Below are 10,975 nucleotides of genomic sequence, written 5' to 3' on the forward strand. Positions count from 1 at the left end.
TCTGGAGGACACTGAAGCTGCACTCGTAAATCATTTATCTGGAAAGAGTGGCAGATGGATGGATGGATGGACAATGTCAAGCAATTCATGCTTCTTAAAGTTCTCGCAGAATCTTTAAGCAAACATGCACATCGTTCTCTAATGCTACTGTACAGTGCATTAAATCACACTCTAAAACCCTAGGTAGGCTTTGCATCAGTGCGGAGATCTAACCCAAAGCTCTTAATCTGCCATTATGTTGGGGGTGCTAGGCCAGTCCGGACTCAGCAGTAGGGAAGTTTAGCTTTTTCTGTTCCTGTATCAATTCCAGACAAACTTTAGAAATCGCAGTTCACAGTAAGAAGAACTAGTGTCTCATTTTCACTGGTTATCAATTGTATTACAATCACCGAGAAACTCTGGAACACATATCTGTGAAGGGTTACATTTATTTGTATGTAGCATATAGGCTAAGGGTATTAAATAGTCAATACATTTGACAGAACAGACTGTCAAGACCCCTACTACCAGGTGGCTAATTATGGCGGACCACGTGTGTCCCGACAATAACTGGGAGAGCTGATGACATACTACAGTGGTAGCATCTGAGATGAGCTGTGAACTCATAGGTAGAAACGAGACCCTTGGGTGGGTAACTCCATCTCCATCGTGAACCAATGTGGTTGCTGAAAGAAAACAGGATGGTGGATCTGCTTTAACCAGTACTGCTGCTGTACTGTACCAGGCCCATGCTGTCCTGTACCTGCTCCATGCTGTCCTGTACCAGGCCCATGCTGTCCTGAAACCGGTCCATGATGTCCTGAAACCGGTCCATGCTGTCCTGAAACCGGTCCATGCTGTCCTGTACCAGGCCCATGCTGTCCTGAAACCGGTCCATGCTGTCCTGAAACCGGTCCATGCTGTCCTGTACCAGGCCCATGCTGTCCTGAAACCGGTCCATGCTGTCCTGAAACCGGTCCATGCTGTCCTGAAACCGGTCCATGATGTCCTGAACCCGGTCCATGCTGTCCTGAACCCGGTCCATGCTGTCCTGAACCCGGTCCATGCTGTCCTGTACCAGGCCCATGCTGTCCTGTACCAGGCCCATGTTGTCCCTGGCTGATGTCCTCCCTCCACTCAAATGCGGTGGCAATTATACCCAGCGAACACTAAATGGCAGGGAGACATGAGATGGGCCGTTAAGGTTAAGGAGGGGTTCACATTTTAGAGGTCAGTCTTCTAATTCCATCCACCGAGTTCCATTTTCGCAAATGTCTGATGTGGGTTAAAAGCTTAGAAAGCAGTGGAAATACTGGGCTCTGGTACAATGGGTCGATCCTAACAATACGGGTCAAGTTGAGGCCACGCTCTGCTAAGTGAGCACATAATAGACATGGTTTCAAAGCTGACCTCCATCTGCAACAAAATGGTCTCTTTGGAGTCAATTGATAATGATGGCCATTTACTGCCTGTTACGTCTGCCATTTTGGCAAAGATGAGATTTCTTTAGTGTTGGAGAGGAGAGAGGAGATGAGGAAGAGAGAGGAGAGGAGGAGAGAGAGGGGAGAGGAGAGAGAGGGGAGAGGAGAGGAGAGAGGAGATGAGGAAGAGAGAGGAGAGGAGGAGAGAGAGGGGAGAGGAGAGGAGAGAGGAGAGAAGAGCATTCAAATTTCTTTTATGAAGCAGAGCGGTGCCAGCAAGCGTGCTATTAGCTGAGGAACCTCGCATATAAACAACTGCAGTCCCACAGCTACCATGTCCAGGTGTGGCGATCCAGCTGAAGATGTAGACATCCCAGCATGCACTGCTGCATCTCTTAGCTGGGAGAAGCCTGCTCTCACCAGCTGCCCTGAAGATCCCGCAGGGATTAACAGTCCTGCTGACTTCACCACGCTCATCAGGCAGAGTCATGCACGTTTAATAACAAGAATTTTATAATGTCCTGCTTGGTGTGACTTCATGTAGTAAAAACTAACTTAGTAACACCACTGTAATGACACAAGGTGATTCTGCTTTTGATAGTGGAACATGGACGTGGTAAGACAGATTCCACTATATGTATGTATTCTGTGTTCATCTCTAGCCTCACTCTTCCTGTGGGGCTGTCTCTCTCTCTCTCTCTCTCCCTCTCCCTCTCTCTCCTTCTCTCTCTCTATCAGGAGCCACTCCCTCTTTCTCAGCCCTCACAGGGGTGATCAGCTGGAGGAAATCAAGCCCCACTCTACGTTTCCTCTCAACTGATTAAGATAAACTGCTTTTCAGCCATGGTTACTCCCGACCAATCAATTAAAGCAATCAATTAAAGGCCTGCCGGCTGAGTCTTCCATAATTGAGGGTTGAATAAACACAGGCCTCTGATACTGAACGCTAAAGCCATAACAAAACTGTGTCCATGAAAAATGCTTGAAAAATGTAATTTCTGGGATTTGAATAAGCCTTGGTGTAAAGCACCTAAACGAGGGGCGGATGTGTGACGTTTGTCTTTACGTCTCGCCCAGCCGGGCGATGTGGGTGTTGTTTTTATGCTGCTAGGAAGGTGCCCCAGGATGTTAAATATTGAATCTAATCTTAACGGCCCTTTCCAGCTGGCTATGAGCACAATAATAAAATGTTTTTTTATTAATTTAAATATGTGCTGGGTGCCAGTGAGTGAGAAAACAGGCAGGTTTGGAGGTACCTGGGGGTACAGACAGGGGTGTAGGGTACACACGAGGGTGTGGGGGTACAGACAGGGGTGTGGGGTACACATGAGGGTGTGAGGGTACAGACAGGGGTGTGGGGTACACACAGGGGTGTGAGGGTACACACGAGGGTGTGAGGGTACAGACAGGGGTGTGGGGTACACACGAGGGTGTGAGGGTACAGACAGGGGTGTGGGGGTACAGACAGGGGTGTGGGGGTACAGACAGGGGTGTGGGGGATGTGGTCACACCAAAGCAAGCTTTAGAGTCACAGCAAACAGCTCAGAACTTCAGGAGTCTTTTGACTTTTTATGAGGAGGTGTAGCCTGCGTGCTCTCTCTCTCTCTCTCTCTCTCTCTCTCTCTCTCTCTCTCATAAAGAGGGCACTGGGCATTTGGTTTAGATTAGCAGACGTTGGCTGAGCTTGGCTGATTGTAACTCTTTCAGGTAGTGGTGGGTAAAAGGGGAAAATGAAATGAAATCTGCGTCTTAGTACATGAATTGTTGCAGTGAGGGCCAGTCAGATCATGGGAAGGGGGCTAATTTAAGTGGTGAGATGGCTCCTTGTCTGAGCGTTTTACATCCTGCATGACCCCTCTTCATCAGGAGGTTACTGCGTACTACATTCCTGCCCTGTCGGGGTGAAGATCTGAGACCAGGCTCATCCGAAGGTCCGTTTCCAAGTTTTGATCTCTCGCAGCAGGCGGAAACTTGGCCTAGAGGAGGAGAGGGAGGCCGTTCAGCACCACAGACTGCGTGTTCATGAGCGAAGGATTCATCAGAGACGAGTGTGAGACAAAGATCACTGGCTAACCCAGTTATAACCCAGTTCCATCTTCCTCCTTCAGTTTGTGAGTTATTAGAAACACAACAGGACCTACAGAGTTGCTGTAGTTTGCCTGCACTCATTATCTACCCAGCTTACAACATCAGCCAACATTTCCTTTGTGTTTAGGGACACTGGGGCAATTAGCTAACAAGTTGGTCATCCATTAAACGAGTGTGAGCCCACAGAGAGCAGTATGTCTTCACTCCAGACCTGTAGAGAGAGAGAGAGAGAGAGAGAGAGAGAGAGAGAGAGAGAGAGAGAGAGAGAGAGAGAGAGAGCAGCTCTAGACCTGTAGAGAGAGAAAGAGAGAGCAGCTCTAGACCTGTAGAGAGAGAGCAGCTCTAGACCTGTAGAGAGAAAGAGAGAGAGAGCAGTTCCAGACCTGTAGACCTGCATCATCATTAAACACTTACATAATCACATGCTTCCTCCACACTATATCGAACATCATTTCATAATTCAAGCTGCAGGGCTTTGCAGTAAAAGTGTTTTTTCCTTCATTTACTTTGTTAAAAATGTTTTGTATATGTTCTGAACTTCAAATGAGGAAATATAAGGATTACAACACAAGATGACTGACAGCTCTGACATGACTATATCAATCCAGTATTAATACTAACATTAATCCTTTCAGCCATAGGACGTTGGGGTGTGAGGGGCCCCATACACGGAGGGATATTCTATCTCCAACAAAACCAGATGTCCAAACACGACTCCAGCATCGGGCTCATTCTTCACCTCACCCTGTTGTTGAGCTCCATAAATAATGAAGCCGTGCTGTGTTTGGAGAGATTGAGGTCTGAAACCCACTGATACAATCCCTTCACTGTGTGAAAAATACAGCCAGAACCAGACTAGCTGCACGAGCCATATTGACCCACGAACTCCACTGTGCTGCCACACACACACACACACACACACACACACACACACACACACACACACACACACACACACACACACACACACACCCACACTCAAACACAAAGGGGAGTGTGCAGGACTAGCTCCGGACACTTGTGTGAAGTGTGAGTTCACATCAAAATAAATACTTAATGTAGAGCACCTTTTCTGATGAAATAATTCATTGACACACAGTAACATTTGTAATAACTAACTAGACGTTACATTCGCAGAAAAACAGATTCAAGGTTGATCAATAGAGGCCTTGGGGGTTTATTTACTGTACCCTGATCAAGGCTGTGAGATTAGTGAAGGTATAGTGCACACAGGCCTTTGCTATACATGCACACGTACAGATGTACACACACACACACACACACACACACACACACACACACACACACACACACACACACCTCTCCTTGACGAGTTTACTGTGGTGTGATATGGAAGTGGTGATGTGGTCTCATTAATACGACTATGGAAAACAGCCTTGGGGCATGTAGGGCACTGGTGTGGGGCCCCGACCCGCCGGGCCACCAGGACCCCACACAACACAATGGTGAGAGAGCAGAGGCCCCTGAGCCGGACCTCTCCCGGACCATAGCACCCCCTCACGTGAAAAAGACAAAAAATCTATAATGCTAAGCAGAATGCACGACAACACACACACACACACACACACACACACACACACACACACACACACACACACACGCCCTCGCCGAGAATACTGCTGCCGTAAACACGAAAGCCAATTATAACTAATTTATTGATGTCCAAGGTTCCATTCGTAAAATATTAAAAGGTGCAACAGATTTAAGGGAAAAAAAGAAGGTGTGAGAGTTTTGATGTGGAGAACAGGTGCAAATCAATTACATGGCTGAGTAAGAGCTGGAGTCTCGGGAGACTGCGCTCGGATTGGAGGAGGCTCGGGGTGCCACGACAACCCACAAACAAATAAACACAACAAACCAATAACAAACCTTCCCCTAAAAGTGCAACAATAACAACCATATTGGTAATTGCACATAAAATGATTTTACGCGTTGACCTATGAACATTCTGAGTGATCTGCAATTCTGCAAATTTGGAGAACTGCAAATCTGCCTAAACACACACACACACACAACAACCATGAAGAGTCTCTCTTCATTAGCCTAAATCATTCCCTATGAGCCATCTCAGGTTTATATACATTATCATTAGCTGGCCCCAGACAGAGAAATATGAATTCCAGCAATGCTATTCCTGCTATTACAAATGAAGGTGGCTGAAAATAAGAAACAGGGTTCAGGGAGGGTGCAGAGAGGACGCCACTTCCTTCTGTCACCGTCTGAGTAATTAGACCAGGCCCCTGCCTCAGTGTGAGGGAAGAGACGACACCCATATATTCATCTGCGTGTGTGTGTGTGTGTCTGCTCCGATGGCACTCACACTCTCACCAGTCTCATCGTGCACTGGATTTGCACCTTCTCACTCAGAAAGGCAGACAAGACAAGGCTCACAAATACGCGTTTTATATTCAGCAATAAATAAATTAATAAACTCAGTCAGACTGAGAGGTCTTGCGGTGTAATGTTGTGCAGAGGGCTTATGAGACAGGAATCATAACAGAACTGGGGCCTGAACTGTGTGCATTAATTAGCCAATAGCGACATAATGCATCACACATATGTTTAAACTGTCCAATTATGCCAAAGATTCAATGGAATGCAAATGCATTTACTTAGCAAATAAAGCTGGACAGGGTGTTATTGGCTGAAAGTAAATTATTTACAATAGTTGTGAATTTATGCAAAACTAATTGCAGAAATAGTATTTGTGCTGGATATCAAATTAAGATGAACAGCAGAGGAGGTCTACAACTTTGAATAAGGATCTTATTAATATTCATAAAAAAGGTTATTCTAAGACTTAATTCACACGTTTTTTTTGTTACAGAAAGACTTTTCTAATGATAGATTTGGTTGATACCCTCAAACGTGGCAGGGACTAGGATCGCAGATACACAAAAAGACATACATGTTAGATACGTTAAATTAATTAACATTAACGTGAACAGTTGCAACATTTGTTTGTATTACATGCACAGCGTTCATGGACACCGTTTTGGGTCTCCGCCAGTAAAAATGAGAGAGGAAACACCGACGCATTGTTCACATGCTGTTGCTGGTGTGGGTACACACGCGGTGCAGAGCACTTATCCACCAGTAGATGGCAGTGTACTGTGGTTCTGGCTTCCATTGGAGAACATACATTGCGTGAAATCCGTGCAACTTCACAAAACCTGTGCTACAGGATACCGGAGCTCTGAATCCTTGAAAGAAGATTTCATGAAGAAAAATGCGGCTTTCTTTGGATTTAGTGTGATGGCCTAAAAGTACAGTAAATATTTCAGTAAATAATGATACACATTATTCTAAACAAGGTCTATTCCTTTGACACTAGCTTAAAAATCCTGGTTAGATAGTCATGTGTGGTTACATGTACAATTGTTTTTGTTGATGTAAATTCACGAGATGTGAATTTCACGAGATTCACGAGGTTTCTTACGCTTTCAAAAAGTATTCCAAATTAATATAGTAAAAACATAGAATGCATTTTACATTCATACTATTACAATACAGTGTAATATTTTAAAAGTTTTGCATGAAAATGGAAATGTACACTTGTCAAAAAAAACTTTCAAGATGAATTTTTATTATGAATATTTGTGTGAATTCAAGGAAGCTGCTGAGAGGTCTTTGTCTTACACACACACACACACACACACACATACAGCAAACACAGCACAAAGATAAAGCATGTGCAAGTCAAAGTAGTCATACTGAACAACGTCGAAAAATAATCCCTGAAGTCTCCGTCTTCTGGTCTGATGAGAGATGAAGAGAAGGAGAGTGTGATGAGTGAGAGAGATAGAGGGGGGGGGGGGGGGGGGGACGACACACAGCATTACCCTGCTGCCCCGAGTCTCTGACAGCGAGGGCAGTGGGCAGTGGTGTTCACTGAGACAGCATCTGCATGTCTGCCCTGCACTGTGCAAACGTAGCTGATGGAGGAGACAGATTAGTCCTGTCAGAAGAGTGGGCAACAATGCCACTCCCCCCCCCCCCCCCCCACCAACCTGCTCTGCTTTTTCAAAGACGTTTGTTCTTTGATAAGGCCCCCGGAAACGTGCGCACGACATGTTGGTGGGAACCTATGGGGAAGAATACCCGTTCCATCAGCTGTGTTCTTATCCCCCTGAGCAGTGCGACTGCTGTGGGAACAGCAGACATTGAGTTGGCTGCCTGGGACAGATAGCATTCAGAGGCCCGGGCCAGGGAACACAGTACATTCAGGAGAGGGGAGGGGAGAGAGGGGAGCTAGCGCCCAGCACCAGGGCTTTGTACACCGCCACGCACAATAACCACTGGATTTGGTTTAGCCACAAAGAAACAAGGAGAGGCTCGATAGTGAGGGCTGCAGCACGGAGGGCATGTTGACAGTGAGTGTGTGTGTGTGTGTATAAGGGGTGGGGTGGAGGGGGTGAATGTGTGTGAGCGTGGGTGAGACAGTGAAGAGAAAGGGAGGGACAGAGGGTGGGGGAGAGAGAGAGAGAGAGAGAGAGAGAGAGAGAGAGAGAGAGAGAGAGAGAGAGAGAGAGAGAGAGAGAGAGAGAGAGAGCGCACGCGTTTTCGAGCGATCCTGTGCAGCATACATATCTGCCTGCATGTCCAGACAACAAACCTGCCGTAACTCAATAAAACAGCATTTTTACGAGGTGGATGTTCATGGCGAAGTCCGACCTGAGAGTCAGCATGACGCCCATCTCATCAGAGAGCCTTGAGCTGGTGGTCCTGCCTGCACCAGGCACACACACACACACACACACACACACACACACACACACACACACACACACACACACACACGGTGTGTGTACACCCTTAGACGAGCTAAAACCCTAGCCGTTCAGAACACATATTAATCTCTGCTAAGCTCAAAAGGTTCTTTTACCTGTGTAGGGGCAGCATAATTCACATGTTACTTCACACATTTTACAGTCTTACAGTGATTCTGCCAGTTAACAAATCCGACTAGCACACTTAGTTACAATCCTGAAAGGGCTTCTAATAAGCTTAGACCACAAAAGGCTTCACAGCAGAATAAACTTACACAACACAGTGTCTACACAGCCTCCCCTAACCCGAGCAGACGCACCGTCCGACAAACGCCTTCCAGCAGCGTTTCAGAGGAACCGCAGCAGAACACGTATGTCACACGTGAACACGCAGCTCACACGTGAACACGCAGCTCACAAAAGGAGGATTAAAAGCTGTGAAACAACTAGAGGTTCAGCACAGACTCCAGGGAGGAAACCTGCACACTTCACACGTGCTGGGGGAGGTACCAGGACGGGCTTGCTGTCGGAGCACCACACCGCACCGTCCACAGGAGCTTCCGGACCCGGCAGTAGCCAAGCCACTTGTGTTCCCCACGTCTCCACCATGCTGGAGGCACACGTGAGCCAGAGCACTTCTCCTAAGGACGGAGGGAAAGGGGGAGAGAGAGAGAGAGAGAGAGAGAGAGAGAGAGAGAGAGAGAGAGAGAGAGAGAGAGAGAGAGAGAGAGAGAGAGAGAGAGAGGTGGAGTCCCACTGCCAGCCCCAGAGGCCCCACGGTGCACTGGATAAATTAGTATTATGATTTTAACGGATAAATACCCGTTCCACCTAATTAATCCCGTACATCACGGGGGATGTGACACTGTGGGCCAGAGAGATCAAGGCACACACATCAAAGCCGCCATCGCTGTGAGGGTTCCACAGAGGCGGGAAAATCGTTTTTCTTGTTTATTTTTATGCAGGGCTGGTCAATGAAGCAACGGCAGAAGAATTGGGGGACAGGGCAGTTAATTCCTCCGCACGGGCCGAGAAGACAGTGCATCATCAGACACAGCTAATCAGCGCTCGGGAAACTTCAGAGGAGACGCGTGATGGGCAGCGATGGCGAACCGTGGCCACACATCACACATGAACGCGGTGCCCGTACTGGGGACTGGAAACAAATGGTGAGGTTAAAAAAGGCTGGAACTCAGACGAGGAGGGACCGGAGGTTCTGATCAAAAGAACAGCCGAGCTTTAAGATGTGTGAGGAGAATCTGGTGCGAGAAACACAGCAAGCCAGTGATGTCCGGCTGCAGCTGAATCTACAGAAACGAGCTTTGAGTCACAGAGAAAAGAAATACGTGATGTTCCATGAGGGTGTATTTCTATGACACCGCTTCACGGTTTTGTCTGAATATTTACAAGACCAGTCAACCCTCGACAGTTGGAAATAATATTCTCATATTTGACCAAATAAATCATTTCAGCATGTCATTTACGTCTGTCATTAAGAGGGGTAATGTGGCACCGTTCCCCGAGGAGACCCGGCAGGGTGGAGCGAGACGTTCGTCCTGAATGAGACGGGAACTTACACCGCATCATCCACACAAAAAGGTCCGTCGAATCACAGCACAGGGACCGCGTCCGCAAGAGCGATTTCAGCATTGTGAGAAATACAGCAGAGACGTGAATGAGACACAGATATGAGACAAACAGCAGACATATGAAGGAGAAAGACATGAGACAATTACTTTAGTTAGATTTGAACAAAATTGCTATAAAAAAGATGAAGCACTGAGAATGGAAGAGCAAAGAAGGTCCTGACCATGAACTCTGGACTTTCACGCCTGTTTTATAAGCATTTGTTGAAGTTATTATGAACAGTTCAATGACATTAAAGTATGAAACTATAATTTTTTTTAAACAATGAAACAAACAAAAAATAAATTTAAAAAAATAAAAAAAAGTTGGTGGGCGGAGCCGTGGTGGGTGTGGCGGGGGCGGGCCCACGGAGGCAGTGGGAGGAGACGCTCCACACCGCCTGCCTTCTTTTTATTTGACACAAATTGTCTGTGCGCTGTAAAGAGAATGCAGCGCCCTGCCAAGCTGACCGCATATTTACTGCTCACGGCTGCCTGTTGCACGTGCGGTCGGAGTGTGTGTGCTGCTCCCCGCTGCAGACATCTGTGGTCTCTGGGCCTCCCTCCCCGCCCTGACTCACCACGCCGCCTGACATTTCTCAAGCACAGAAAGGCATTTGTATGAAGTAATAATCCCAGACTCGGGCGTTTATATGCGGGCGTCTCCGCAGCTTTATCTCCTGCTTTCATTGCCAATCTTTCTCCTGGATCTACTTCCACTGGCCCCTCCTCTAACTCTCCTCCATTAAACGGTGCTGTGATCTCCTCCCTGCGTTACGTCGTTCTCCCTCGCTTTCCTCTCATCCTCCTGAAGCCAAGCCAGGAGCCAGGACCTCCGCTCCCTCTCCACCTCCCCATCCCCTTTGGAGGAGAGGCTCACGTAATCCTGCGGTTGTTTTTTTCCCCCAACGTGAGAGTGCAGGAGGCAGGAGAGGCCACAGCACGAGCCCCACTCCACCGTATCCCTCCGCGCTCCTGGAGGCCACAGCACGAGCCCCACTCTACCGTATCCCTCCGCGCTCCTGGAGGCCACAGCACGAGCCCCACTCCACCGTATCCCTCCGCGCTCCTG

General features: G+C 47.5%; 1 protein-coding gene across 3 annotated transcripts in view; it reads right to left on the reverse strand.

The window, feature by feature from the left end:
* Positions 1–435: 435 nt before the first annotated feature.
* The window catches only part of LOC143528311 (uncharacterized), a 26,163-nt gene continuing 15,623 nt past the window's right edge, over positions 436–10,975 (reverse strand). The window contains exons 2-3 of one of the 3 annotated variants that reach the window (XM_077023984.1): positions 3,282–3,376; positions 436–1,148 (exon numbers count right to left, since the gene is read on the reverse strand). In XM_077023984.1, the coding sequence (XP_076880099.1) occupies positions 695–1,087 (393 nt within the window). In that variant the 5' untranslated portion in view covers positions 1,088–1,148; positions 3,282–3,376 and the 3' untranslated portion in view covers positions 436–694. Of the gene's footprint in view, positions 3,377–10,975 lie in introns of all 3 variants that reach the window. The other 2 variants (XM_077023985.1, XM_077023983.1) reach the window with 2 other exon arrangements.

The sequence above is a fragment of the Brachyhypopomus gauderio genome, chromosome 12 (genome assembly GCF_052324685.1).
Source record: "Brachyhypopomus gauderio isolate BG-103 chromosome 12, BGAUD_0.2, whole genome shotgun sequence".
Taxonomy (NCBI): Eukaryota; Metazoa; Chordata; class Actinopteri; order Gymnotiformes; family Hypopomidae; genus Brachyhypopomus; species Brachyhypopomus gauderio.